Below are 15497 nucleotides of genomic sequence, written 5' to 3' on the forward strand. Positions count from 1 at the left end.
GCCTCGCACCACGGTTCAGTGCGATGCGAACTGCCGTTCTAGCATGGGAGAAATCTCCCTCCTTCTTCGAGCTCCAATCAATGCTATTGGTCAAAGAAAACCACGTGCGTACAAGGAGCAATGAGTCGGAAGGCCACATGCTCTACACGCACTCGAACGGAGGAAGAGGACGCGGACAAGCGAGAGGCCGATTCGGCCAAGGACAAGGCGGACAAGGTCCGACCTATGGCAACAACTCCCAATTTCGACCGCAAAACAAAAGCCAACGAGGAACCTTCGCAAGAAGGGGGAGCTTCCACTCCGGCCCGAGCGGTCAAAACGCAACTGAATGTAGATATTGTGGAAAGCTTGGCCACCACAAAGAAGAGTGCCAAAAGAAGATGCACGAATCGGCTTCCACAAGTCGACAACTCACGAATTAAGCGCACAATTCCGACTATGAAGAGCATAGCGGAATGTACGTGCACAAATCCGACTACGAAGATCGTGGCGAAATGTTCATGATAAAACATAGAGCAAACTCTATGTCGGCCTCTACCTCAACTAGTGCCCTCAATCCAGAGGACGTATGGTTTGTTGACTCCGGAGCCTCAAACCATATGACATCTCATAAAGAATGATTTCTCAAACTTCGAGAGCCGGAGCGACCCGGTTATGTCGAAACTGGAGATGACACTACGCACCCGATTCGGCACATCGGCAATGTTTCGTTCGGCGAAAGAGGTAAGCAAACATACATTAAAAATGTCTTGCATGTTCCCACCATCACGAAGAATTTAGTCTCAGTCGGCCAAATGGTTGAGCAAGGGATGCAAGTACGATTCGACCAAGAAGGGTGCTTCATCGAAAAAGAGGGTTGAATCATCGCACGCGGCAGAAGAGAGGGCTGGATGTTCATTCTCGATTCACACGAGATGAAATCCGCCATGTTCGCAAAAAGCACGAAAGCCGACTCCGATATAGACCTATGGCACAAGCGAATCGGCCACATCAATCTCAACAAACTCAAAGCAATGAAATCGAACGGCGTTGTCATTGGACTCCCGACATTCAAAGAGAAGGAGATTGAAGGTGTATGCGAAGCGTGCCAATTCAGCAAGCAACACTGGCACCCATTCCCGAAAGAGCGGAACGTGAGCAAAGGTCTACTCGACGTAGGCCATTCCGACGTATGGGGACCAACGCAGACGGCTACATTCGGCAGATGCCGATATTACGTGCTCTTCATCGACGACTTCTCCAGGCACACATGGCTCTATCCGATGCGGCAAAAGAGCGAAGTGTTCAGACACTTCCAAAGGTTTAAAAACGAAGTCGAAAAAGCTACTGGTTGTCATGTATGATGCCTTCGATCGGATGGCGGCAAGGAGTACTTCTCAGACGATTTCACGGCGTATCTCCGAAAGGAAGGAATTCGATGAGAATTCACTTGCCGACACACTCCGCAACAAAATGGAGTAGCCGAGCGCAGAAATCGGCACATCCTCGAAGTAGCGCGGGCCATGATGAACGAGAAGCATATGCCCAAGTCATATATGGGCCGAAGCTGCAAATACGGCTGTCTACGTAGTGCACAACATTCGGAGTGCATGAGGTCACTCTACACGAAAAATACTTCGGAAAGAAACCGAACTTATCGTACGCCCGGATATTCGGCGCGATAGCATACGTGCACATACCCGACGAAAAGAGGCAAAAGCTAGATCCAAAGTCGGAGAAATGTATCCTCGTAGGATGCGCACTCGAACAAAAGGGGTACAAATGCTACAACCCATCTACCTGAAAAGTTCGAGTAAGTCGAGACGTCGTGTTCGACGAATCCACATCCTGGTACACACCAGAGAAGATTCCGACTTCGACCCCGATCGATGCGGAATCGGCCGAACAAGAGCAAGAAGGTGGAGATCGCCTCGAAGACATGTTCGAAGATAGCCCGATTACCACAAGGCTAAGTGGGCCACAAGAGCTCCAGAGCGATCAAAGCACATCACGGCCTAGCCCGAAGATGGACAAAAGCAAGGCAAAAATGTCGGAATAGGAAGACGATCACTTCGACAATGATGAGTCGACTCACTCACTCGACAGTGAGTTTGGCGGCTTCGACCCCGATCGACGCGGAATCGGCCGAACAAGAGCAAGAAGGTGGAGATCGCCTCGAAGACATGTTCGAAGATAGCCCGATTACCACAAGGCTAAGTGGGCCACAAGAGTCCCCGAGTGATCAAAGCCAATCACGGCCTAGCCTGAAGATGGACAAAGGCAAGATGAAAATGTCGGAATACGAAGACAATCGCTTCGACGACGATGAGTCGACTCACTCACTCGACAGTGAGTTTGGCGGCTTCGATGTACCAATCAGAGCTAAGAAAGCCCTCATCTCTGCAAATGAAAAGCTCTGTCACTCCACCCGTGAAAAGAATCCGGTTAGCCGATTCGTCTACAACGACTACATGGCATATCACTATGCCTTTATGATGAAGGTGGCGACAGTACGCAAGCCGGAAACATTTTCCAAAGGAGCCAAGGATCCGCGATGGATCGAAGCCATGAACGAGGAGATGCAGGCACTACGCAAGAACGAGATGTGGGACCTCGTTCCCACCTCACCACACAAAAAGGTGATCGGATGCAGATGGATTTACAAAGTGAAGTACAACACTGACGGTTCCGTCAACCGCTACAAAGCGCGACTCGTAGCAAAAGGCTAAGCACAAATGCACGGCATTGACTACAAAGAGACCTTTGCCCCGGTGGCAAAGATGACGACGGTACGGACCGTAATTGCGCTTGCCGTGGCGAAAGGGTGGCACCTCCATCAAATGGACGTCAAGAACGCCTTTCTACAAGGCGAATTAGAAGAGGAGGTGCACATGATACAACCACCCAGCTTCAACTCGAGCACCCATCCGAAAGCTGTATGTCGACTCAATAAGCCACTCTACGGCCTCAAGCAAGCACCGCATGCTTGGCATTCGAAGATAACGCAATATCTTCATTAAATCGGCTTCTGTATGTCAAAATCAGACAACTCCCTCTACATACGAAGCGATTTCGCAAGTCTGATCGTCATCATCTTATATGTGGATGACCTATCATTGGAGGTGAGCATCTCGTCGAAATCAATAAGGTCAAATCCCTCCTTTCTGACAAGTTCGAGATGACGGACATGAAGGAGCTCCACTACTTCCTCGGCATTGAGGTAATTCGGATTCCGGCCGGAATCATGATCTCTCAACGACACTACATCCTCAACTTGTTATACAAGTTCGGTATGGCTGAGTGCAAATCCACGGCAACCCCGCTCGATCGCAATCTCAAACTAGATGGAAACTCCGGCACCAAAGCGTGTGAGCCGACTCAGTATCAGCAACTCATCGGGAGTCTCATCTACCTCACGATCACACAACCCGATCTTAGTTATCCGGTCGGTCTCCTTAGCCAATTCATGCAAACACCACGTGGTAATCACTTGGATTGCGCTAACCGAGTTCTACGATACATGAGCGGCACAATGGATTGCGGCATCCTCTACAAGACCGCGATGCCAATACGACTCGAGGGGTACACAGACGCCGATTGGGCTGGCCACAAAGCCGATAGAAGATCAACCTCCGGATTTGTTTTTCCCTCGGCAGCGGAGCAATATCCTGGAGCAGCAAAAAGCAACCAACCGTCACTCTTTCGAGCACAGAGGCGGAATACAGGGGCGCGGCAATGGCTGCATGTGAAGCCATATGGCTCAAAAGGATACTCAAGGATCTGGGCGTACCCATCAAGGATCCGACTTCCCTTTACTGCGACAACATGAGCAGTATCTATCTGGCTCGGAACCCGGTGTTCCACGTGCGGACAAAGCACATCGAAGTGCACTATCACTTCATCCGAGAGCGCGTTCTACCTGGCGATGTCGACCTACAACACATTAGCACAAATCTTCAAGCGACCGACATCTTCACTAAAGCCTTAGGAGCCGACAAGCTATGGCAATTCATGACCAATCTCGGATTGACGATCCCTGATCTGCCAAGCTTGAGGGGGAGTACTGAAGACACTATGCAATAACGCGTGGATTCCGCAACCGCGCAATGAAGCCGCGAAGAGTCGATCTACCACGCAAAGCCGCGAAGAAAGACACAAGCCGAAGCACAAACTTTGCAACTATGCACAACGCAAGCTGGAGCACGGATTCCGCAACTCTGCATATATGCGAGTCGACGCGGACTCCGAAACGCGAGTTGAAGCGGATTTCGGATACCGTCTGAAACCAACCCGACTTGAGCTTGAGGGGGCGTGTTGAGAATCAAGCTCAACTTGGTCTAGTGTGTGAACTCACCTTGAGAGTGAATAGACACTCCAACGGTCAAGAGTCACCATTATGTCACCACTTTGTATTCTAGCATTTAGTATGAGTCATAGAATCATATTCTATGACACATAACTTATGAGCTTTCACATTCCCATGCTCCATGAGTCTTGTAGTTAATGAAGAGAGAGGGTGACTATATAAAGCACCCTCCTCCCACCTTGTAAAATGTTGAGTCTTTCTCCTTTGTTAATATACTTTACCTTGCGTATTCTCTGTGTCTTACTTTGTGTCTCTCTCACTCTCTCTCTCTTCCTCATACACACACACAGTTCATATCTATTCCGCTGCACAAAATCCATCTCTTGATTCTTTACAATTTGCTTCATAAAGAAGTGTATAGAGAAGAGTGCAATGTTCTGCCTAATGCACTCAATAATATGTTAAGGCATTTGGTTCATGGAAATACTCTATGGCAAATCACTAGATTCGAGGCATAATGGAAGAAAATACTTGGAATTCAGGTTTTTTACATAGGATATCATGAATCGCCTAGAGGAAAGGGAATAAATCATTCTTCTTTTATGAGATGTCAGAGAGGTTCGGAAACAATGGTTCGCTTTCTATGGACTTTTCCATCAAAGATAACTTGTATCCATAAACTCAATTACAACCTTCAGCTTAAGGTTTCTAAATATGTGGTTTGGAAAACCCTTTTGTTTGTTTGGTCTTTTGATCATTTACAAGGATGTTGCCATCTCTGTCCAATAGATCAGATTTTGCACTATATGGGCAACTCAACATCATGTGATATTTCTTAATATAACTTTGTTGCTTCAAGTCCTCATGAAGACAATGTTTTTATGATTCTCTTCAATTAGATGAAATCCCATGATAGATGTTTCACCTTTAGCTTGAGTGCTTTTGACTAGTGTTTTTTTATCCAGGATTGAGGTATCCTATCCCATCACAAATAAATGTCTTGATAATTTAAAAAGAGTTAAAGATATTCAAACGTATCATATTCTCATATTTGAAGAAAAGAATTATGGGAATGCAACTTCATTAACCCAAACAATCAAAAGCAACCGTGTATAATAGTTGTGTTTAAATTGAACTTGGTTATCAATAAATATTTCAAGAATACACTTTTTTCAAGCGACACACAAGGTTATCTGAAGATGTGGTTATACTATTTGGCAATGCTTTTGGAATTATACAATTATCAACAAATCCATATCTAATTCAAAGCTTTTTTGCAAATAAAGAATCTTTCTTACTTTAACTCAACAACAATGCTAATTGGTAAAATACCCAATAGGAAACATTGTGAAAATATTCCCTACTTTAGAGATTCCTCTCAAGTAATTCCTCCAATAGCCATCTCATCTAACAACTAATTTCAACCATTAGATTACTACTTTATAAAGGGTTCAAGAAAAGCATGGAACAAGTTTGTGTTTGATGATTAATGATATATTAGGGATTGACTTTTTGGATGGTGTGATGCTATTTTTTATGAATGAGATTACCTTCAATATTAGGTTGCAACATATGCTCATTGACATAATTTATGTTCTTATATACAAACTTTGATCAAATGTCCGTGTTTCAAGGGGTTTGATATTATGGAAGCTTCATGTGATAACACATCAATTTCACAAAATTAGTTGGTAGCAGAGTTTGACAAGCATTCCTATATTTTACAACATAGACCACATGACCTAATTTGGCAATGTAAAAGTCAACATGTGTGTATTGTGGTGCACATACTTTTCCTTGAGCTTTTCAATGGATGAAAACAATTGCAATGCTCCAAATCCATACACAATTATAAGTCTAATTTTGGAAAATGACAAGACCGATTGATCCCACGTGTGAGAGAAAGAAAATATGAATGAGCAGTTCTACCTTGATCCAATTGAATCTTCTATGTATTATATACATACATTTCCCTATGTTTGCATATGACTTTAGAACTGCATTGTCGAGAAACCATGTTACATTAGAGAAGAGAGCAACTTCCAATGTATATGTGGATAGATCTACATGGCTTTTGTCATAACCCTCTCACACGAGCTTTAATTTGGGCAAGCTACATGGTTTTTACCTATGTTTGCATATGACTTCACAATCGCATAGTTGAGAAACTATGTTACATTATAGAAGAGAGCAAATTTCAGTGTATATGTGGATAGATCTAGATGGTTTTGTCATAACTTTCTGATGCGAGCTTTATTTTGGGAATGTTATACACATAAATAAAGTGAAAAATCTAAGAAATTGTAAATGCTTGGTAGCCAACTTCAAATCATCGTGACAACATCTATTATAGGTTCTTTAAACCCATAGAATGATATTATGGTTGATGAGAAAGCTTCAAACAAATTGAGAGTAGATGGAGTTCATATCACAAGATTGACATATGTAGCGCGCCTAAACAATTGTATGTTGAAGCTAAATGCAAAAGTGAGGAGGAGGTGATTGAACAATATTGGGCTACTCTAGTTTTTCAAAAGCAAGAGGTTTTTAAGAAGATATGGGAAAGGTTGAATGTCTTCTTCGTGTTTAACGGTTTTATATTGGAGGTATCAACCACCTCTCTAGGCATTTCCTCCACTGACATGAAGCATGTGGCCATGTACAAGTAGTTGATAAGGGAAAGAAAATTCATGAGGAGATCATGGACAAGGGATTGCTAGAAAAACATGTTGTATTGTACTTAGCAATGCTTTCGTAGATCTATATGCAAAATGTGGCGCACTAATGAATGTTTGTGGTAGCCTAAGAGTAGTTGAAAAAGTTAAAAAATCCATGATGAAGTTGTTAAGAATATTTGGAAGTGTCCATGTATCATTGGTGGAAAGAAAACAATGTTGGGCTATTGTTCACGAAGTTGCAAATATTGGATGTCCTACTTGAGAGAGATGATGTATAGCCAAGATTCTATTTATTTGTTGGAAGAATATTATTGATGGCTTAATCCTCAATTAGGCCATAATAATAGTTTGGAAGATGAAATTGTGCTTATGTGGGATACAAAGGGGAGCTTCTTCTCCCTTTAAAATTGATGGGACCTTGCACTCTATCATTATAGAACTTCTCATGCATTGGAAACAAAAGGTGACAATTAATATCATAGTTGCAAGACAAATGTAATATAAGCATTGATGTTCGTCCCCACAAATGGTGTATTATTTGATATGTAGGCTAACATGTCTCAAGCTCTATCGCATCTTATGCCTCATAAACCTAAATAGTCTTCTTTTACACATGAGGAATAAACTAATAGATAATAGTTGGTAGTCTACTAGTCCCATAAAATCTTCTATGTGTTACATGCCTTGTATGCAACATTGAATGTGGTTTGTCAAGAGGTCGATCCCTATGCTATTGGTCAATAAATCTATTGATCATTTCCCAAATCTTGAAGGTTCCAAATGCATGTTTAATGCCAAGATGGGACATCAAAGATGATATGTTTCGAGCTTGACCAATGCAACATTGGCACGTGTGTTGCATGCCATTACTAGTCTGTCGAGTTTTGCAACATTGCATGATTGGGTAGAATACGTGGAAGCGATTTGACATGTTGTTCCATCAGAGAAATAACTGATAACTCATTCAAATGGTTCATGCACGTTCTTGAAAGCACTAACCCGATAATAATAATAATAACAGTATGGCTAAAATCCATGGGAGCATTGAATGTAAATTGCATTTGGCATTAGGGTTACGAGCTAATAAACATTGGCTCGCAAACTAAAGTCTTTGTATACTACGGAAGAAAGAGTCAAAGGCTAGGGTATGGAATGGGATTCATGGAGTGGCATACACCATGTCGAGAGCATAATTTAGAGAGACGTGTCTCCCCGTACAGTAGTGGGATTCAAGATATAGTCATGGATTGAAATATTCGTCATTCGTGTCACAAGTTATTTGAAGCCGATCCAAGGTTTCTGGGCAGGGGATTGAGGTGTCATAGTAACGATCATGCTCACGGCAGCGGCTCCGAGGAGTCGCGGTCGGAAAGGGTAGGTATGAGTGAGTATGGAGGAGTGGATTGATCGGAGGTTTGTTTTGAGTATGGGCCAGGTCGGGGAGAGAGTGGCCGCATGGTGGATCAACACATTTGCTCCAGACTTAATATTAATACACCGGTGCTCTCGATCATTTGTTTATTCTTGCTCGACCGAATTGTTGTGTTTATGTGACCGAACGAACAGAAAGAAAATGGGGTTAAAGAAAAAGTAAAAGAAAAAAAAAAAGGAGATATTATGAAAATGCGTATAATTTATGTAGATACGCATATTAGTATTTTTCTTTTAAGCAAAAAAGAAGAAGGAAAAAGCAGAAAAGCAAAAAACAGGGGAAAAGCAAAACGTGCAAAGAAGCGAAATAAGAAGAAGGAAAAAGAAGAGAGTGAGAAGGAAAAAACGAAAGGAATTTGCTGCAAAAAGCAAAAAGCAAAAAAGCAAGAAAAGCAAGCAGAAGGCAAAAAGCAAAAAAGCAAAAAACAGGGGAAAAGCAGAAAACAGGGGAAAAGCAAAACGCGCAAAGAAGCAGAATAAGAAGAAGAAGAAGGAAAAAGAAGAGAGGAGAAGAAAAAACGAAAGGAATAAATAAATATAAAGCTGCAATTTTTATTTCGGTTTACTCTGTTGCTGTGGGGGATCGCCATCGCCATCGCCATCGCCATCGCCAGCTCTGCAATCTCTTCCTCTTCTTCTTCTTCTCTTTTCTCCTCCTCAGGTATTATTCCCTTCCGTTCCTTTTGTTTTCTTCTTCGATTCCTTTGGATACGACCTGCTGTTTCCCTTTCCAAAATGATGACCCACCCAGATCTAGGGTTCCTGTCTCCTCGGAGTCTCTTTTTTTTTTCTTTTGATTTTGGCTCTCTATTCTAAAAACAAATGTTATATTTTGTTTCTTCTTATTCTTTGTTTTCGTTTTCTTAATTGAAACAACCCTGAGTTCACTGGTCTATCCTCCTCTGTTTTCTGAGCTTCATAGGTATATATATATATATATATATAATTGTTTTTTTCTCTTTCATATTTAGAACTCTAATCTTTTCTGCTTTAGAAAACTTTGCTCTGTTTTCCCAACAATGCCACGACTTTTCAGAAAAAAAGTTTTCAGTCTAATTTTTGCATCTGATTTTCCTCCAATGAAAGAATAATGCTACGGAATTGCGAGCGAACAAGAGAAGCAATAGAGTGAAATTGGTTGATCTTCTTCCAAAAATGGGGAACTGTTGCAGTTCTCAGTTTCAGCATGAGAACAAGCCTACGGTTACAGTGAACGATCCTCCATTCAATGGAGGTTTAATTTTATTTCCCTAAACTAGCATATGCATGTATGTGTATGTTTGTTATGCAGAGTGTTTACTCTATGTCTCTGGACTCGTGTCTGCATGTATGTTTATGTATCAATATGTATGTATGTGAATGTGTGTCTGTCTGCATCTATGTATGTATATGCAGGTATGAGTATATGTATCTATGTACATGTATGCATGCACAGATGCATATGTATGAACGTATATGCATGATATATGTGGATAGATGCTATGCTCTGTTTATTTCATCCGTTGTTTATGTTTTCTAGGGTATGGTGGTGCTCAGAAAGGTGGTGGGGCCTCTACCAATGTTGCCAGAGTAGCTCTGCAGCCTATTGAGGCCCCTTCCATATCACTCGATATGCTTAACGAAGCGACTGAAAGTTTTGGAGCAAAAACTTTGATTGGGGAGGGTTCGTATGGACGAGTGTACTATGCCACTCTTTTTGGGCGAGCCTCAGCAGTTAAGAAGCTTGACCTTAACAACCAGCAAGAGTCTGATGACGAGTTTTTGTCTCAGGTTTCACAACTTTCTCAATGCTTGGCAAATTTGTTTTCTTTTGTAATCGTCTTATATGCCTTTTCTTTGATTGAGAGCATATTTTTCCCAATAACCACAAAGTTTCGATCTTAAAGCCATGGTATAAAGATTTAATAGCATTGGCAATGAGACATTCATAAATTTAAGATACAAAAAAGATAAGTGGATTAAAATAGAAAATCTCACATTTGATCAAGGGGGAAGAATTGTGATTTTCTAAATGCCTTGTAAAATCATTCATAGGCATCACATGTTTGTAAAAAATTTAGTAGCTTTAGAAAGATAAATGAGCTAAATTTATCACATAAACTTCAATGCATCATAATGTAGTAAGCTGTGGCTCTTAGTTAAACAATTTATTTTATGTTTTGTATTATTGCAGGTATCGATGGTCTCGAGATTGAAACATGAAAATGTGGTTGAACTTATCGGATATTGTATCCAGGGGAATTTGCGAGTATTGGCATATGAATTTGCAACCATGGGCTCTCTACATGATATTCTTCATGGTGATGATCGGTTTCACACTCATGAGATATCACAGTCTCATGTTACAATCATGGTTTGATAATTACTGTGAGACTAGTGGGCTTTACTAATGCATGTTGATTTTCTTATAGGTCGAAAAGGTGTGCAAGGGGCACAACCGGGGCCTATACTTGAGTGGATCCAACGTGTAAAGATTGCAGTTTGTGCTGCAAGGGGTCTTGAATACCTACATGAGAAAGTGCAACCAGCCATAATTCATCGGGATATTCGATCCAGTAATGTTCTACTTTTTGATGATTTTACTGCCAAGATTGCAGATTTTAACCTCTCAAACCAAGCTCCAGACATGGCTGCGAGGCTTCACTCGACTCGTGTGCTAGGAACCTTTGGTTATCATGCTCCAGAGTATGTTATGCTATCTGACCCATAGAACACTTGTTAGTGTTGCCGCTCTAAGAGGCCATCCATTGTTTCTGAAAATCTATTTTTGAGAAGCTTTTGAAATGAAGATCTGTTATTTTAATAAATATTTCAGGCGTAAATTTTAATCAAGCATATGCACTGTTCTTGTCAAGCACATAAGAAATTTTTTCTTCTATACTACTGTTTTCTTTGCTTCTCTCTCTCTCTCTCTCTCCTTAGTTTTAAAAGTTGCTTCATCACTACATTTGTTGGTTGTGTTCTGTGCACAATCTCTTGTTCAACATGTAAATATTGCATTTTTGGTAATGGCTATGCAGAGGTGACATGTACAAATTTTGTTTGGTTATTAGGTATGCAATGACTGGACAGCTTACTCAGAAAAGTGATGTCTATAGTTTTGGAGTTGTGTTGTTGGAATTGCTTACAGGAAGGAAGCCTGTTGACCACAATATGCCTCGTGGTCAACAAAGCTTAGTGACTTGGGTAAGTACTAAATTTAATAATTCTCTTTAGTAATATGCTAAAAAATGCTATTTGAGGTCTTAACCATTGTCATATTTCTTGTAGGCCACTCCTCGGCTGAGTGAAGACAAAGTGAAGCAGTGTATTGATCCGAAGCTTAAGTCTGATTATCCACCAAAAGCAGTTGCTAAGGTAACCAATATATATTGTAGGATGGCATTAATGGATAAAAATGGACGGGATGTATAAGTATCCTCAACATATTGTTAAACCTCGGATGGTCCGAATTTTGTAATGTGAATGGATGTCGAATGACACCATCTATTACAGAAACAGTTTAAGAGCAATTTGATGGCTAGAATCTCATCAAGTAGTGGAGTGACTATTTCCATAGAATTTCTTGTGGTGTTTATACTAGAGACTCACGTGTGTAAAAGCAGGAGAATCAAGAATCATTATGCATGTGTCACGGTTGTTGCCTCAGGAACGAAAATAGGGAAAACACTTCCAAATGTAGGAAATGAACGTAAAATGTCAACTTGTTCAAGGATATATATATGTACATAGAAACAGACACACACACACACACACATATACACACATTACATATTACATATACACACATGACACATGACACATGACACATGACACATTACACATGACACATTACACATTACACATTACACATTACACATTACACATTACACATTACACATTACACATTACACATTACACATTACACATTACACATTACACATTACACATTACACATTACAGATTACATATGCACACATTACACATTACACATTACATACACACATTACACATTACACATTACACATTACACATTACACATTACACATTAGACATTAGACATTAGACATTAGACATTAGACATTAGACATTAGACATTAGACATTAGACATTGCACATTGCACATTGCACATTGCACATTGCACATTGCACATTGCACATTGCACATTGCACATTGCACATTGCACATTGCACATTGCACATTGCACATTATACATTACACATTACATGTTACATATATGAAACAATTTCAAAACAGTTACATTGAAGGTTTTAAACCTAAAGAAATGGAAAGATTATCAAAAAGATCGGAGAAGACAAATCAAATATAGATACAATGAGAAGTCTATTGGATATGGGTTGCGAGGTGAGAAAGCCTGAGGAGGGGGAGTGAAAGCTCAGGGAGATCAATAGCAAATTGATATCGAAAAGTTCTTCGTCATCCATATTTCTGAACATATTAGAAGCGCCATTTTTCTCTTCGGACTCTATCATAAACCTGTTTAATAGCTATCCAATCCATGTGGTCACTTAAAACAGATTTATAAGCTTGTCTGGGAAAGTGCCTTGCATAAAACCCTCCACTCAAGTGGAATCGGTGTTAATAAAACCCTTCATTCAAAATTTTTTTAGTGATGAAATACATGAGCCAGAAAGATGGATGAATCCTAATAAGTTACCATTATCTATATTTTGGAGAGCCGTAATATACTCATGTCTCATTGGAGATGGTTACTTTTTTGATGTAAAAATCAATTTCAAAGGAGAGGTGGATGATGGACAAAAAAATAGAGGTTTAGGCTGAGGCTCCATAATTCTCAGGTTTCTGATTGAAAAACATTGCCAAAATGTTATGTTTTATGGTGTATTTATGGTATTTTAAAACTTAAATAAAATGCGTTGAAATAAAATCCAATTACTAACTTTAAGCATGAAAGTATCCCAAAGAAGAATAAAGTAAGGTTTTAACCTATATCCTTGCCATCTCCCAACAACACACATCGTGTTGGAAATGCAAACTCCAGGAAGGGATGTTTATCCTCCCATTTGGAATGTGTCTGAGTGGCAATGTGCGTGACATGTATCTTCCAAACTTTGATCTGTGACAATGTTTGATACTTCTATTTTAGGTTCATTTTTATGTTGATTCAAGAAGCTTAGTTATTGATCACAATCATGTGAAAGAAACTCTTAATCAAAGCCAACGGCCACAATCATGCCGTCCTTGCAAGCTGAGGAATGCAAAACATAAATAATGGAATCCACTTGATTATCCTAGTCTGTCAGAAGAGCAATAGGACTATTAGAATTTCCATGTAATGGGAGCTTGAATTATATACAATAAATATAAGATTAATTGGGTCTTTAAATAAAACTACTATTTGTCTATTTTCATTTGATCTCATGTTCTCTGGTGTTGAAATACTCCAGTCCTGATGATGAACTGAAATCAGTTCCAGGTTGAATGGTCTATACTAGCTTTTTATTTGCCTAAAATGAAAACTAATGCCTACAGAATTATACCACGTGCTATATAATCATCAGGTATCGTCAGTGCCACATTTTTTTCAAGCTGGTGTTTTTCATCCTCCGGATATGATGTATTTGCGAGCAATTTGATGTGTGATACTATATGCGTTGTTGTCGAAGTGTCACAGAAATGGGCAGATTCATACACACTAAGAGAGTTTGTTTCTGTGGATTGGTGACATGGTTGAACAGAATGAAATAATCATTTGAAATAATTATCTGGTTCAGAAAACTTGTGATGCTGTTGGGGTGTTTGTGTGATGGTATACCCACAAATTCTAACTGGTTGTTGAGGTTGCTTCATCTATGTAGTTTATACTATGTAGTTCTTGTTTTCTCACCTTTGTATTTAATGTATGAACTTGAAATGTTTGAGCTATATTTCAAGAGTTTTCTGAGTTTTGAGTACAAAACAAGTGTGGAATTTAACTTGGAATGTTTTCTCTTTATATTACCACTGTTGGGCATTCAAAACCCGAAACATGGGATTTGTTGAACTAATGTTTTTCATTTTCAATTTTCAGATGGCAGCAGTTGCAGCCCTTTGTGTGCAATATGAGGCGGAGTTCCGCCCAAACATGAGTATTGTTGTGAAGGCCTTACAACCTTTGCTGACACCTAAACCGACTCCACCGCCACCTGGCATCCCATAGAGAAGAAGACACTTCGAAATAAAAGAACTTGGTTGGCTGTAATGTTTGTGTGTGCATTTTGCATTTTTCTATTATGATGGAGATGATCTCATTTGTTATGCTTTGAGAAATTTAGGAAGGAGATACTGAAAGTCGTCAGACTATCCTCTTCATTTGTTTAGCTTGTGGGCACGGTGTTTTTGCATTGACATTTATTTTTACTTCATGGACCGTGGGCTTGTAATATGTTTGAAAAACCACCTGATTTGGGCCGGAATTACATAATGATATATATATATATATATATGTATATATATATATCGTTGAACCAAATCATGTAACAATATCATGTTTTTTTATACACGATTCTTTGTTTAAAAGGGCTCCTTTTTGTTACAGAGGATTGTTTTTTATATTTTTGATTTTGGAATCGCTTGTAGCTATTGAGTTTTTGGTGGATAAATGTTCCAAGTCCTTTTTTTGATTGCTTGAGGAAAATTCGTGGTGGGGAGTGTCTCAAATTGTGTCTTGAATTTAGAGGTTAGTAATGATGTTGGGTGTTTGCGAATGTTCTTTGAGGATTAAAATTCGAACAATTACAGTCGTATCTTTTCTTTTATTGTTTCTATGTTTTACTCGATTCAATCTTCTTTTGTTCATTGCAATATAGGAAAACTAAGTGTTTTAATGGAAATAATAGTAGAGTAGTAACTATCTTTTTTAATGAATGGGGCTATAGCTTCTTAATAAGGAGCAAAACCTCTGTCCTCCATTTATGTTTCTTTGTTACTCATGTCTATTTACATCCTATGAGGCGTTAAATCATATGTTTGGATAAGAGAGTGAGAGAGAAAAATAGCAAGTACTCAGATGTTTGACTCCGCTTTTCCTTTGTTCACGCATGGATGCATACATGAGATCACATAAGAACCAATAAGAAATGTGTAACTCGTGATGTTGATC

At 39.8% G+C, this 15497-nt stretch overlaps 1 protein-coding gene across 1 annotated transcript; it reads left to right on the forward strand.

The window, feature by feature from the left end:
• Window positions 1-9412: 9412 nt before the first annotated feature.
• Window positions 9413-14914, forward strand: LOC147867174 (protein CYTOSOLIC ABA RECEPTOR KINASE 7-like). Its single transcript, XM_087314959.1, has 7 exons — window positions 9413-9628; window positions 9914-10164; window positions 10568-10694; window positions 10806-11079; window positions 11448-11580; window positions 11665-11751; window positions 14427-14914. The coding sequence occupies exons 1-7, from the start codon at window positions 9550-9552 to the stop codon at window positions 14553-14555; spliced, it is 1080 nt and encodes a 359-aa protein (XP_087171085.1). The 5' UTR covers window positions 9413-9549; the 3' UTR covers window positions 14556-14914.
• The last annotated feature ends 583 nt before the right edge of the window (window positions 14915-15497 follow it).

Source organism: Azolla caroliniana, unplaced genomic scaffold (genome assembly GCF_043228905.1).
Source record: "Azolla caroliniana isolate FFs.n. ecotype wild unplaced genomic scaffold, voAzoCaro1.0.p SCAF_2, whole genome shotgun sequence".
NCBI lineage: Eukaryota > Viridiplantae > Streptophyta > Polypodiopsida > Salviniales > Salviniaceae > Azolla > Azolla caroliniana.